The sequence below is a fragment of the Cimex lectularius genome, unplaced genomic scaffold, assembly GCF_000648675.2.
Source record: "Cimex lectularius strain Harlan isolate CLEC.00 unplaced genomic scaffold, Clec_2.1 scaffold19, whole genome shotgun sequence".
NCBI classification, from domain to species: Eukaryota; Metazoa; Arthropoda; class Insecta; order Hemiptera; family Cimicidae; genus Cimex; species Cimex lectularius.
The window spans coordinates 1940059-1954850 of NW_019392664.1; the positions used below are offsets into that span (position 1 = coordinate 1940059).

General features: G+C 35.9%; 1 protein-coding gene across 1 annotated transcript; it reads right to left on the reverse strand.

Moving 5' to 3' along the window:
- Nucleotides 1-685: 685 nt before the first annotated feature.
- LOC106662338 (protein brunelleschi) lies at nucleotides 686-14386 on the reverse strand. Its single transcript, XM_014386370.2, has 21 exons — nucleotides 14064-14386; nucleotides 13789-13980; nucleotides 13450-13733; nucleotides 8749-8965; nucleotides 8576-8684; nucleotides 8375-8513; nucleotides 8169-8309; nucleotides 7913-8111; nucleotides 7588-7858; nucleotides 7377-7528; nucleotides 7236-7321; nucleotides 7045-7171; nucleotides 3108-3220; nucleotides 2978-3051; nucleotides 2692-2897; nucleotides 2453-2631; nucleotides 2245-2387; nucleotides 2025-2181; nucleotides 1363-1546; nucleotides 1081-1304; nucleotides 686-1029 (listed from the first exon to the last, which is right to left on the reverse strand). Exons 1-21 carry the CDS (start codon nucleotides 14182-14184, stop codon nucleotides 883-885), a joined length of 3465 nt encoding a protein of 1154 aa, XP_014241856.1. The 5' UTR covers nucleotides 14185-14386; the 3' UTR covers nucleotides 686-882.
- Between the last annotated feature and the right edge of the window lie 406 nt (nucleotides 14387-14792).

Sequence of the window (14792 nt, forward strand, 5' to 3'; positions counted from 1 at the left end):
AGAAAGAAAAAAGGCACTTATATTTTTATGTTTATTTCAAACTATATGAAGGTATTTTTATCGTTATATTAATTAAAACATACTTATTTTAATGTAAATAAAAACAAGATCAGAATTTCATTAGGTTTACTTAAAAAATATTTAATTATGAAGGTTTGAAAGGTAATTTACCAAAACACCACAAAGTCATTTAGTGATAGGTTACAATTTACCTAACAAATTGTTAAATTAATTCCACCAAAAAAAGAAAGACTAAAAACTCGTTGAGATAACTAATACGAATATTTTTATGCTCAGTTCATTAATATAAAAAACCGTTATCTTTAATTGCAGTATTTGTCAACTTGAAACAAGCGTTTGACATAAACCACAATAATTTATTTCAAAGACCTGAAGTCAGTTTTAATAAAGTATTAAATTTTCAAAAGACCTTTCAAAATAAATATAAACAGTCATGAAAGTGAATAATTAAAGGCATTTTGCAAGGAAACTGTTTTACCTTCACTTTTTAGTTTATTAACTTCAGATGTGGTTAAATTTATAAAAAGTCATAATAACAAATAAATAATATATTTTATAACTTACAAATGATTCCTTAGACATAAAAAATAATCAACATTTATATAATTTGTAAACACATTGTACAAAATTGTATAACAAAAAGAAATGAATAATCAATTTAAAAAAATATACAGCCTTTTGTTATTGAGATAAATAAAATATATAATAATTGTATATAAATATATGAGGGGTAAATTTAAAGTGCAAAAATGGCACTGTTGTTTGAATTACTCGCCCGCCTTACTGTAATATTGCTTGTTGATAATCAGTCTCATTAGCATATATTATTGTCCAGTAATGGGGTTTGTTCAATAGGGCCTTTTAAGTCTCTTGAATAAGGAATTCAAGTGGTGGTAAAAGTTTCCAAGAGTGGCGTGTCTGTGATGTGCACTGTACGTTCATTTTGTACTGACCGGGATTAAAAAATACGACGCTGCTTTCCATTTTGATGCTCCCTTGTTCTTCAACCTGAAAATCGTTTTATTTTAAACAATGCCGTTTGTAAATTTGAGGTTTTACCTTCTCAAAATAAAGGTGCGAAGGGCCGGCAATCGCAAGCCTCGTATCGAGTTTAAAATTGCAAGTCCCATTTTGATAATCTTGGAAAAAGTGGACGGAAAGCGATAAATCCGTTAGAGGCCTTGTCAACGAATTATACGCTACAATGCACAACTGGACACACTCTCCAACATCGGCTGTAAACGGCACTGAGCCGCTTACTTCCTCGCCGTTCACGAGGACTACTACAAAACAAAACAAATTTTTTCTGACTCGTCTTTTAATCGGATCTATAAAACTTACCCCAATTGATTGGTGATGTCCGGACAATATCTAGCATGTGTGATGATAGGGTAATACCATTAAGAGAAGCTTTGCCCGAACGCTCACCCATGAACCACTCAATTTCAACGAGTGAGGCTATATGTTCACTACATATTGTATTTAAGTCAACTATCTCTTTTATAGACCCTTCACTATGGAAAAACTGAGGGAAAAATTATGTAATTAATACAAACTATAATTATTAAAACTAGTATATTACAATTAATTAAGGTTTTTAGTTGAGATAAAAAAGCCAATGGCACGAGCGGGATTCGAACCCACGATCTTCAGCTTGATACGCCGCTGCTCTACCACTTGAGCTATCGTGACCTCGATCCACTCAGACACCAACTTCCCATCTCAACCACACCTTTTTAAATTTTCCCTCCTTTTTGCCATTTTTAAAATTAATTAATTGTAATATATTAATTGGTCAAGCGGACCACGAAATTAGGGAATTAAAACTAGTATTGAATTTTTTTTAGTTTGGTTGTTTCTGATCTGCTAAGCTCGCTGTTTTTTCTCTAGTGGTGGGTTACACCCAACAGACCAAAACAGCATAGACTAGAAAGATCAAAAACTACCAAAATATAGGTTCGTCTCCCCATAGATCTTAAGAAGATATCGCATAATTTACTTACTTGACCAATTTTTGATAAAGGGCAACGGTCAACAGGAATTGGGACCCTACAAGACTCAGAAACTTCTATTATCATCCGTTTATTTTCCGCGTATTTAATTTCAATCTCCTGATCAGTCATATTCACCATATCCAGGACCATATAGAACTGGGAGCTCCTACAATAAAAGTTCAAAATTTCTCTTTTAAGAAAAATAATTTTTGCAAAAAAAAAAACTTACGTATCTGCGGGTAGAACATCCCAGTTAGAAATAACAATTGAAAGGGAAATATCAACAACCAAAGAAAGCAACGCAACTCTACAGTACCCAGAATCCAAACCAGGTTTTCCTGAGTATCTTATTTTGATTCGACAGTTAACATTCTATACACAAAAACAACAATAGAAAAAAATCTTGTAAAATGGTATGATTGAATTAAATGAAATACCTTGATCATATTTGCTATTACTGGTCTAGTAAATTGTGAGCTAAGAGAGTTGAGACTGCTAGGACCAGATCTGAAAGACGGTGTGGGAGTTGTCAACCTATCGCCACCTGGCTTATAGCTCTGTAATGATGGAAAAGAACTATTTCCAGAGAACAGGCTGCTTCTCATGCTCGTACCATCTAATAATAAAACCAGTTAACGTTGTTTCTTTATATAAAAAATATTTATAAAAAAAATACCTGGTGGAAAGGTGTTTACAAAATTTGCTGCTGCAAAAACTCTAAGCGGTAGCACCATAGTGCTACCTTCTGCTAAAGGTAGCATGCTTTGCAGGTTTGATGCATCGTATGTAAGAATATTTTGCTCTGCAGTCGAATCAATACTGATCTCGATTATGTCAATATCACCTTTACCTAAATTGTGAATCACAAGTTCACATTCAGTGCTGAAAAGAAAATTGTTGCAATTTTTCGTTTTATACCGTAAAATTTATTGCTTAACAAGTATTAAAAATTTAATTATTACCTTTCACCAGCTAATAGTGAAATACAAGATCCTGACTGGTCTTGAATAACTTCATTCCCTAATTTTACATGAGTCTGAAAAAAATTGTTTTAATTTAATAAAGACAAGACGGGGTTAAAAATGTGCATACCTCTATCAAAGGTAGAGCTGGGACAACTTCTATCACAAATTTTGATTGTGGAATTTTTGATAAGGCTTTCAACCTACAATTACTTTTAACTCCAAGAGTATGAGTTGAATATCCTAAAAAAAAAAAAACAATAAAAATATTGAGTTTTGTTCATCCTAAGATATACACTGCTCCACAAAAAAAGGGGCGTACTATGACATTTTTATTTAATTTGACAATGTTTTAGCCATATTTTTTGTTTTACTTTAAAAATTATTTAAAGTAAAACAAAAAAACGATTTAACAATTAAAATTAAATAATTATAATAGTATTAAATAATTAAGTAAAAAGTAATAAATAATTATAATAATAAATAAGTATTTGTTTTGGCTATACACAGCAGTAATATGACCCAAAATAACCTATGGATCATTAATCTGGTGGAGCAGACTTCATAATTAATAAAATCAGACACCCATTCTTAGAAATGGGGACTGACTAATATGATTCCGGAAGCATTCTTTACAATAAATATAAAGTCTCAATGGACTATAAAGAGGAAGAACACAGGAGAGCATCGGATACAATGATATGGTATACAGATGGCTCAAAAACAAAAGAAGGAACTGGATCGGGCACTTTCTTTAAAAGTCGAAAACATGAGCAATCAAGCTCATTAGGGAAGTATACTTCCGTCTTTCAAGAAGAAATGCATGCCATAAACACTTGGGCCCTGGAAAATCTTAAAAGAGGTTAAACTGGGAACAAAAATTCTCATAAGATCTGAAAGCCAAGCAGCTATTAAAGCATTAGCTTGTAAAAGAATCACATCAAAATTAGGCAGTGTATGTATCCAAAATCTCCAAACCCGGGGGAAACACAACAACCTGATTCTTGGGTGCCAGGGCACAGAGGAATTTCGGGTAACGAGAAAGGAGACAGACTGGTCAGAGGAGGGTCTGCAAGACCATACATAGGCCCCGAACCAATACTTGAGATAACAAATATAGAATCCTCCATTGCAGAATGGATCCAAACAAAACAAAAGGAGAAGCGGATAAACTCTAGTAGCACTAGACACAGTAAACTTATGACGAAACAACCCCACCAAGTCTGGCAAAACCACTGCTGTAATTGGAGAGGGGTAAACTCAGAGGAGTGGTAGGACTATCATCTAGCCACTGGTATCTGAGAAAACATCTACACAACGTGGATATACATAATGATGATCCCATCTGCAGATTTATGCAATGAGGAGGGGGAAACAACCACCCATATCATCTTCGAATGGGAAGCAACGGATCTATGGATAATTAACCTAACACACGAAAAAACATTTTCTTTATCGTGCCGTTTCGATCTTTATTGAGATCATATTCAGGGCTCAAAGTGTTCGTCTTCTGTGTAATTGTGCCATTCTTGCGTGCCATGTTGAGAGTGCCCTTGGGCAAAAGATCAAAACGTTGGCACGATAAAGAAAATGTTTTTCTGAAACTTACATCACACCAGACCGCATCTCACGATTTCTGAATAATTATCGATTAACGGTCACTAATCACCACACATTCAAAAAAACCTAGGGAATGAAATTGTAGCAGACAAGCAATGACCTGATGCTTCTAAGAAGAAGGATTGAGTCTATTGCACTGAACTAAGGAACTAGGAAGGTAGAATAAGCCAGAAGGCTGCAGTGCCTAGGGAGCACAAACCCCGCTTCCTAGTATCCTTATTACCATACCATACCAAATATTTTTGTTGCCGATAGTGAGAGTAAACCACTTAATTCATCATTTGATTTAAAATCTCCATAAGATATCAACAAGAGCATTTATTCATTTAAAATTGCCTTTTTTCACTTTTATGTTGGTGGCACAAAACAAAACGATTACAAAAATGCCCATAATCAGCAAGCAACTAGCTCATGCCATTGCACTCATTGAGGATGGAAGAAGTCGGCATTACACTGCAAGAGTTTTAGGTTTGCCTAAAATGATGGTTGTTGGGCATTCGGTGGTACCAGGAGATTGCAAGGTGACTTGGAGACCAGGACATCCAAGAACCAATGGACCAGCTGACAACCGGTCAGATTTCACACTCTGAGACATCCCCCATTGCTTCTGAAATGTCTTAAAGGCTTTGACCTATGCTGGATGTGTCCGTTGTCACCCCTTACAATTTGGGTATGACACCTTCGAAGATATTCCAAAGGGTGAATGGGGCACATATAAGAATGCTGAGTGGGGGAAAGTCTGAGGAGGGGAGATGTTCAATTTGAACTGGAAAAAACAGATCGGGTAAGTTCCAGATTCAAAACCTATTGCTTGAGCTAGTGCCAATATTTAGAATTAAATTGCATAATAATTTAATTCTCACGAGGATGAGTGACTATATAGTGTGATTGTATGGCTACAGGTGGAAGATAAAGTGTGGAATAATTAAAAAAATTATTCATCCTATGTTACAATTTTTGGTTTGCCTGTATGTATGTTTTGTAAATATATTTTATGTTTTCAGTTAATTTGCTTTCATCTAGTGTGCTTTTGTTTTATTTTACTGTTCCCCGTATTCCTTTTAATTTATTGGTCCACTTCAAATTCGTCTCTTATCCGCAAGTTTTGGAAGTGTTGCACACTTTCTCTAAATTTCATACCCTTATTTGTTGTGGCGTTGAAAGACCAATGTCACACCGTTAGCACTTTAACAATAAGAAGAAAAGTTGCAGAAGAGAGCCCACTTCCCTGTGAGGCCAGCAACAGGTCCAGGGCTTACCAGAGACCATCGTCGGGACTGCTTAAGAGTTTGCAAGGGACATTAACATTGGGCGGAAACAGTAATGAAGGAATATTGTGTTTTCAGATCAGTCCCCATTTTCTCTCCATTCACCAGATGAATGTCTTCGAGTTTATCGAGCAGATGTAGAGCTCTACAGGCATTTCCAGAAGTGGATCGTTCGAAGGTGGTTCAGTTATGGTGAGGAGTGGAATTTTTTTGGAGGTAAAAAAGTAGTTATACATTTTTAATAGGATGTCACTTAATGCAGAAATCTAAATGACAGAAATTCTTGAGGCATATGTGTTTTGTGTTCCATTTTCTCCGTTTATTGGTGAGCAATTTTTGTTCCTGCAAGATTTAAGTTGCAAGAAAACCAACTGTCGCCACCTTTGAGATGTCAACATTTACATCCTAAGACACCCAGCCCGTATTGCTGATTTGAACACCGTTGAGTACTTTTGAGGCTAGCTCAGATATTGGTAAAATGAAAAAATAATCTTCCTACAACCATAGCTGAGCTGAAAGTTACATTGGTTGACATTTAGGATTAAATTCCTCAAAAAGTGTTTAAAGGCTTAATTATGAGTATGCTGAGTTGTTTACAGTGTGTAATAAGAGCAAGAGGAGATAATAACCCTATTAATGATTGTTAAGTTTGTTTTATAATGTTTTATTCACTAGTTTAAAATGACGTATACCTTCACGAAAGCTCTCTGTGGCCATTTCATTTGTCGCCAAGAATCAAATAGATTACACGACATTTGAAAAATGGCAAAAAGGAGGGAAAATTCAAAAGGTGTGGTTGAGATGGGAAGTTGGTGTCTGAGTGGATCGAGATCATGATAGCTCAAGTGGTAGAGCAGCAGCGTATTTAGCCGAAGATCGTGGGTTCGAATCCCGCTCGTGACATTGACTTTTTTATCTCAACTAAAAACCTTAATTAATTGTAAAATAATGTTTTATATTCATACACAAAAGTGATTTTTTTTAAATATTTATTTTCCCACTAACCAAATCTTTTAATAAAAACCTGAATTAAAAAAATATCGTGTTATTATTACTGAAAAGCAAGTACATAAAAAAATATCTAAATTTCAAAGTGTACCTCTTTTTTTGTGGAGTAGTTAATTTACTTTATGGACAATTTTAAGGGAAATAAATGAATCAATAATTTAATTTAACAACCTGTAATTTCCAGTTCTCCTGTTTCTTTAGGGGTCCCTGCCAATACTACAGGGTATCTGACGACTTCCGGAGGGAGTGTCACCGTGTACGGAAGTGTTTCAAACACGACTCCTGTAGTCAACAACCTCTGGTAAAATTACACTTAATTACACAATTGTTTCAAACGCAAATGCCAAATACAGAAAACAAACCATGTTTGAAACTTCCAGTTCAAAATTAAGAGGGTTTGTCAACTCTAATTTAACCTCGCATTCTTCTTCTGCTACCCAAAGGTAATCTAGAAAATTAAAATAAGTTATTAAATATTCAACAAAAACAAACAAAAAACGGACTTAATTTTGCAATTTTCTCTTTTGTCGATGATGTTTTTCTTTCGAGAGATCCAAAATTTAAAGGTGTGAATAAAAATGGCCCGTAGTCTTCTTTGATCTTTTCTAACTTTATAGGCTGAAAAGGAGGTGGTAATTTGTGGACAACAAAGCTCCTGAATGAACAATTAACAAATTAATTGTGGCAATAAAACAATACACAAATTTTACTTACTCCACAGTAGGAATGTGAATTAAATTAGCAGGTGGTATAATCAGCCCTGAGTCGAGTATTAGTGGAATCGGTGAGCCTTCACACTGCGCAGCTATGCTTTGAAGTTGTAATGAAGCCTCTACTCTCTCATTGGGTGAGAGCTGGGACCACATGACTTGCAACAGGAGTGTCATATGTCTAGTCGCCAAAGAACTATGACCGACCCTATTTGCAGCAGTCACAACATCCTGAAGAACTTGCTTTTGTAAACTTCCCCAACCATTTTCACCAGCTGAAAAGTCTACTATGTACATTCCATCACAATGGCAGGATTAGTTTCGCTTACATTCTGGATAATCTGAAGGATCTAAAGAGAGCCTATGGCCCGAAAGCGCTTTGAGCATAAGGTTATAACACTCGTCCCAATTAGTCTGCGGATTCTTTGCAGACACGTATTTTGCAGCTGCTGTCCTTTGATAGTAAGAAGCTTTTCTATGAAAACCTATTTTAGTATATAGCTCAGAAAGTGTGTTAAACTGCTTAATCTGAGAATAAAAAGCAAAGTTAAAAACAAATCATTACATTAAAATTTCATCACATACTTTTTCATCCTCTGGTAGGGAAAGCTTTATAAAAATTACATTCTGCAAGAAATAAGCTACTTGCAAAGGCATATTGAATTCTGCTGCTACTCTCGCGGCTTTGAAACGTACTTCTGTTTCAATAACGCTGGCATGAGAACACTGAAAGCAAAAAGTACAAATGTCTTACTCTCAAATAAATCAGGCAGACAAATTATCTAACATACCTGGCTGTAATATAATATCGATTGTCTACAACATTTACATATATCTTCATTAGACAAAATGTTATTGGGAGGAGGAATGATCGGGAGTGAAGAAGGTTCTAATATTTCTAATCCACTAGTAACTTTGTTCTGTTTATACCTGAAACCACACACACAAAAATATATATTCAAACAAAATAACCAGTGTTGTTCAACACAAACTTGTTCTTGTTTGTTTCTTGCAGTGATGAATTTCTCTGCACTGTCTGGGTTTTGAACGGGACGGGGTACCGGATACACATTGATGCAGCTGTTAAACCTTCACAAGCGCCTAAAATTAAAACAAGAATCAAAAAAGTGTTAAAGCGAATAAAATAAAATTAAATAGGCATTACTTCCAAGCCAGAGTAGATCATTGATGGATCTTAGAATATTTGACGCCTGTTGATAATGAGAAAGGGAATCAGCAGGGAGTCCTGCTTGTAAACAGAGATCACCCAAATGCTTGGTAATCCTGCCTAAAGATCTTTTGCGATTCAAATTGGAATCCATATCTTGTCCTACAAATTCTTTCTTTTCAAACGGTGCTAGCAACAGTGATACTTTATCTATCTGAAATTTCAAAATTACGATTATTAGTTGTTTAGTCACAAAAATTAAAACTTTTGAAACATCAAGCCAAACTTATCAACTTGGAACAAAGATAAACAAAAATTATACTGGGACAAATGAAAACAAGCAATTTTTATATTCTAGGTTGATATACATAAAATATAAGATAACATCAATAACTCATGGGACTGAGTCACCCTGAATTCAATCCCTGAGACAAAATAAAAATAAAAAAATAAATAAATAAAACAGTAAGTTTCAGAATCATAATCCAACATGGGGAGGTATGTTCAACCAACATATATGTTAAATGATTCATGAAAGAAATATTAGAAAAGAAAAAGTGTATATTTGATGAAAGCGGCTGAACATCAAAGCCGTCAGGACCATTGCAGAAAAACCCTTGGCCTGCCGAGATTTATTGGTCTATCCAAGTGGGGAGTGGACAGTGTGACAGGAAAAAGTATTTGCAGTGATGCTATGCTATTCTGTGGTTGCATGGCCAATTCCTCAGCTAGAAGAAAAGACTTGTGATGGCCAATAGAAATATTATCAGGCATTCATGCAGTCTCAGCAAGCTGTTGCTGTGTTGCTTTTTGGGAGTGCCACCAGCACTTTGGAGAGAGCCAAGTGAGGCCATTCTCTAGCGCAGGGCTCCCCAACATTTTTTAGCCAGCAGACCCCTTGCATTCAAATATTTAAAACTACATATAGTACATGTAGTAAATTTAAGTTGTATAAATTAGCCAGTTCATTCCTAATTAGATGATGGAGAGGATATCACTATGAAAACAAACACTAAAAAGGTAGGTAAACTCAAGCCAAATTCAAAACTAACAATTTCAAATTAATGATTAATGAATTAATATGAACAGTAAGTGTTGGGTTTAATTTTGATAGCTGGAGACGGATGTCAGGTTCAGCATCTAGACACCTTTGGTATTTAGCTTTGGAGGCTGTGTAGATAGAAAATTCGGATTCTCATAAGTTAGTTGTGGCAAATGGAAGAACATGTTTTGCTTTTTCAATGAGCGGTTGAAATGTTTTGTTTTTCAGACGGAGTCAAAAATGGAGTAAGTATCGGGCTCAAAAGTAGATTTTGGTGGTGTCTGAAGTAATGTCTACCAAGCATTCGTATTCGATTGAAGATAGACTTTGTCAACTTGTTGGCTTTGTCAACATTAAAAATGGTTTGACCACCCATTCATGGTCTTGTAGCATTGTATCTCAAGCTGCTGGGAAGTAGTGCTCAAAGCACATCTCTGAACTTCGAAAGCGTTCACATATTTCATCGATCAACGTGCCATTTGCAGGCTCCAGTTTGTTTTCTTGTAAAAAATCTTTTAACACAGGAATACACTCTACCTCTTCCTCCTCAACAGATTCATGAGAATAATCAACCCAGGGTGTTGGCAGTCCTCACCGAGGTTAGGCTCCAGGAAGGGAGATGCTGCCAATAGCTAGGTCAATTCAGCATCAAACACATGCAGTTTCAAACCATCCGTACTCATGTTCATTCTTAAATATATTCACTCCTATTCATTCAATTAGGGTGGTGGAGTACTTGATATTCCTCCATCACCCTTTACACATAATATACAATTAAACATAATTGAAAGTTGATGGGGTACCCAATATTCCGCCATCAAACCTCTCACATCGCACATTCATGCCAGTAAGTAGACGAAGAAGAAGAAAAATAACTTTATTCTGGGACTGGTGTCCCCTAAGAATAATTTACATGAAATAAATAAAGGAAGTTCCTTCTATGAAGTCAAAAGTAAAAAAAAAAAAAGATCTTGGCACAATGTATACCAATAAGGCTGGACAGAAGAAAAAATTACGAGAATATTAAACAAAAATAACAAATGTTAATGTGAGGTCTCTGCTTGGAGGGAGAGGAGGTGATTGTACAGGTGGGATTTAAAGGAGGAAAAGGAGGCAGCGTGACGAATAGAAAGGAGAAGGGAGTTCCAGAGTTTAGGGGCTCGGATCAGAAAGGATCTTTCGAAGTATGGGTTGTATGTTGCGGAAGGATAAGGTTGATTGGGGATGAGCGGGTCTTACGAGTGAGATGTGAGGAGTTGAATTGGAGGGATTGGATGATGTAAGGAGGACGACGAGTGTGGATGGACTGGAAAAGAAAGCAATCTAGGAAATACTGTGCACGGAAGGAGGGGAATAGCCAAGAAAGTTGGGAATACAACCCCGACACCCTGGATCCCCGTGGGGTGCTGTACACAAATCTTATGCAACAATTCATAATATGCTTCCCCCTCCGAGAGACCACCATATGCCAAACAGCTATAATCGAAGAAGGGAAGTATAAGGGAAGATACAAGGAGTTTGCAGGTGGAGAAAGGTAAGAGAAGCCAGGACTGACGAAACAGGCTGAGGGAGGCAATAGAATGGCGGGAAATGTGAGAATGCCAGGAAAGGTTTTGGTTAAAGACTACTCCTAGGTTTTTAACCGAAGAGCAGAAGGGGATGGGATGGTTATTTAGCATGAGAGGTGGGATGCTGGGGAGGGAATTTAGGAGTTGTCTGGACCCGATAATTATGGCGGTGGATTGAGGACTAGGGAATTTTTATGGGCCCATTCGTTGATGGGGTTTAGGTCTTTTTGGATCTTGAGAATGGCCGAGTGAAGATCGGAAGGGTGGAAGGATATGTATATTTGGGAGTCATCTATACGTGATAGTTACAGGGCTGGATGGAGTCGGGCAGATCATTGATATAAATGGAAAAAAGGATAGGAGAGATGGTAGAGCCTTGGGGCACCCCAGATTTTAGAGGGAGGAAGGAGGAGGTAAGGCCAATGGGAAGGGAGACAGCTTGGTGGCGATTGGTAAGGTAGGAGTGGAACCAACGGATGGTTTTTTTTTTCCTCCAAGAATCGGAACAGGGGACTTAAATACTTGCTGTTGTGCTCAAGCACAATTCTCAAACCAGGTGTCATTCCTACACGCTCTCTATCGCACAAGAAGGACTCCTCAAGCAACCTTTCTCTGCATGTTGGGGGCTTTGGCAGTAAGTGTCCGTGTGTCAATCTTGCATGGCCTATCCTTAATCGGGTGAAGATGACCCTTCTAGAGTCAAGATTCTCCAAGGGCCACCCATCGACATTGATCTTAATACATGAGAGCTTTACTGTCGACTCAGACCATTGACACTATCACCCTCTTTTAGTTTTTTTATTAGATTCTTAGCGTCATAAGGCCAGATCTCGGTGGTTAAGTCCATAGGTTGGCGTGTTCTGGCCTTTTCATTACCCTCCATACCTAATTGTCCAAGTACCCAGACAACTCCAGGTCATGGTATCTCTCCAACAAGAGCACTGCGAGAGGGTCGATAAAAAAATATGGCCATATGAAGAAGACAAATTAGAATACATCATATATAAATTTCATAGATTATCTGAATATTTAGCTGACTTATTTTCCTATTTTTATCATTATACTAATAATTAACACTTTTTGTTCAAACTTGCTGAACTTTTATGGGTTTTTTAAATCTTAATATTTTTATCTTTGGGAGGGTAGTTTTCTGTAAATAATGTGTTTTTATTCAAATAAACACCTGTAGTTGTTTTAATTTTTGTACATTTTTATCTTAATAATCAATCATGGTTATTTTATTATATTAATTAATTAATTTTACTTTTCAAAAAAAAAATTATTTTAGCAGTTAATGTTTCATTTTTAATATTGCCATTTATTTTTGTAGTTTGGTCATTGCTGATCATTTTGCCATCTTCAGTGACGGTCAGAAACAACCAAATGACATTGCACAATATATTTTATTGCTAGATGCAATTATAATTAAATGTTTTAATGATACAAATTAAAGCCAATTAATAGAATTAAATCAATTCAATATCATGATCTTACTTTTTGCTCCTTTACCTACTGTAGTAAGTAAAACGTCACACCTGAGCATAATTCTTTGATGTATCTGATATACACACTGCTAAAATTTAACTAATATTAGGGCAAAATATACAGAGAGTGCAGTAACCGAGTGGTCAGGATGATGGACCTTCAACTCGTAGACCCTACAGTCATGAGTTCAATTCCCACCGTTACCCCAGGCATTTTTTTACACTACCCTTCCACCACATTAATATACTGTTCTCTGAATAATATGGGAAACATAAGGTCATTAAACAAATAATAATAAAAAATAAAGTAAAAATAAAAAATAAAAAACCAAATAGTTCAGATTTAGATACTACACTCTACTATTAGACTATTATTGCTGAGTTTGGTGTGGGATCCTATTCAGTCAATGATTAAATTAAAGAAATTTAACATTTTAAATTTAAGGAGTTAGATCTAAGCTCCCATAAACCTTGAAAATGGATACCTGCACCCGAAATATATATAAGCAATAAAAAGTAAAAAGAAAAAAAGACAAATTTCTATTATAGAATAAAATTATTGTAAACAGCAACAAAAACAAAAAAAAGTTTCATTTAAACTTACTTTTTCCCGGATTCGTTCGTGGCGTTTGCATTCAAGAACCCAAAACATTGACGTGAGAAAATCAGTGATTTGAGATTCCAGTGCCGCACTATCTTCCCCGTCGTTCGCATAATAAAGCGCGGTAACGTTAAAGTTGGAAGCCGGAGTAAAAGTAGGGGTGTTAGGTCCATGATTGACACCAAAGACTATGCAGCGGGAGTCATAGAGCGTACCAGTATACCTGACTTTCAAAACCTCGTGATGACGGCAGATCTCATTGAGCTCGGCTTCAGTGTGGCACTTGCCTAAAACATTGTTTAAATAAACACCTGTCATTATTTCCCCGGCGAAATAGCTTACCAACGGTGATAAGGCCAAGAAGCCTCCGGTGGGTCTGAAAATCACCCCATAGGTTGTTTCCAACTGGATAATCCCTGATGTACTTTGCCCAAATGGTCCTCTGTACGCCAAGCTTGTCCACGATCTTTACATTGTTGATCTTTTTGATTCTATCGTACACCTTTGAAAATCGATGCGGTTCAAGTTCTTCACCTAGTCAAAACAGAAATTAAACAAGATAACGAGAGTTGATTAATAAAAACACATATACATACAACAATAAATAAATTATTTACCCAAGTGTTTTACAAGGACCAAAAGGGTTGCATGGTCGTGAAATGTCTGCTCGAAGTCTGGATATGACATGTTTGGGTCATGAGTGGGACTTGAAAGAATTACACTCACAGCAGATCTCATTTGTGTTGGATGAATTTGACGAATGCTCAACAAGCAATGGACATTTTACCTGCTTCGGGCACAAAATAGCGAACTAGCAATACAGCAAAATTACATATAAGAAGCAATCCGGTTATAAAAAAACCTATTTACAGAGAAAACACAAAGATAATTTACATATCACTGATACATTGCAACAGCAATGAAAACTCAGATAGGAGGTTTCGTATTTCTACAGAAGAACCACTCAGCCCCAGGCACCACAAGCCGTGACATCACAGAAATTAATTAATCATATTTTTAAAAAAATTTTAAAATACACTTAATAATAAGAAAAATCCTTCTCTAAATACAAAGCATTAAACATTGCATACTAGCCAAAATATATGGCATCACACATTTTTTTCTAATATTACAAATAATGTCTTAATTATAAATAAAATATAAACATAATCTATTTTAAAACATTTACTTTACATACTTTCATAATTATGTATACCAGTTGTAATGGGCATTATTATTATTATTATGGCTAAATTTTTCATATACACTAGTTTAATTTGCATTATTACAAAGTAGATTAATTGTACACATTTATTTTTAAAGGCCTTCGACCACTGTGGGTCATT

What these genes read in the sequence shown, in the direction of transcription:
- LOC106662338 (XM_014386370.2), bottom strand. Translation starts at nt 14,184, where the DNA reads ATGAGATCTGCTGTGAGTGTAATTCTTTCAAGTCCCACTCATGACCCA. An exon ending in TGATCTACTCTGGCTTGGAA is followed by an intron (nt 8,685 to 8,748) that starts GTAATGCCTATT and finishes TTTTAATTTTAG; the next exon opens with GCGCTTGTGAAGGTTTAACA. An exon ending in CCCTACCAGAGGATGAAAAA is followed by an intron (nt 8,112 to 8,168) that starts GTATGTGATGAA and finishes TTTTATTCTCAG; the next exon opens with ATTAAGCAGTTTAACACACT.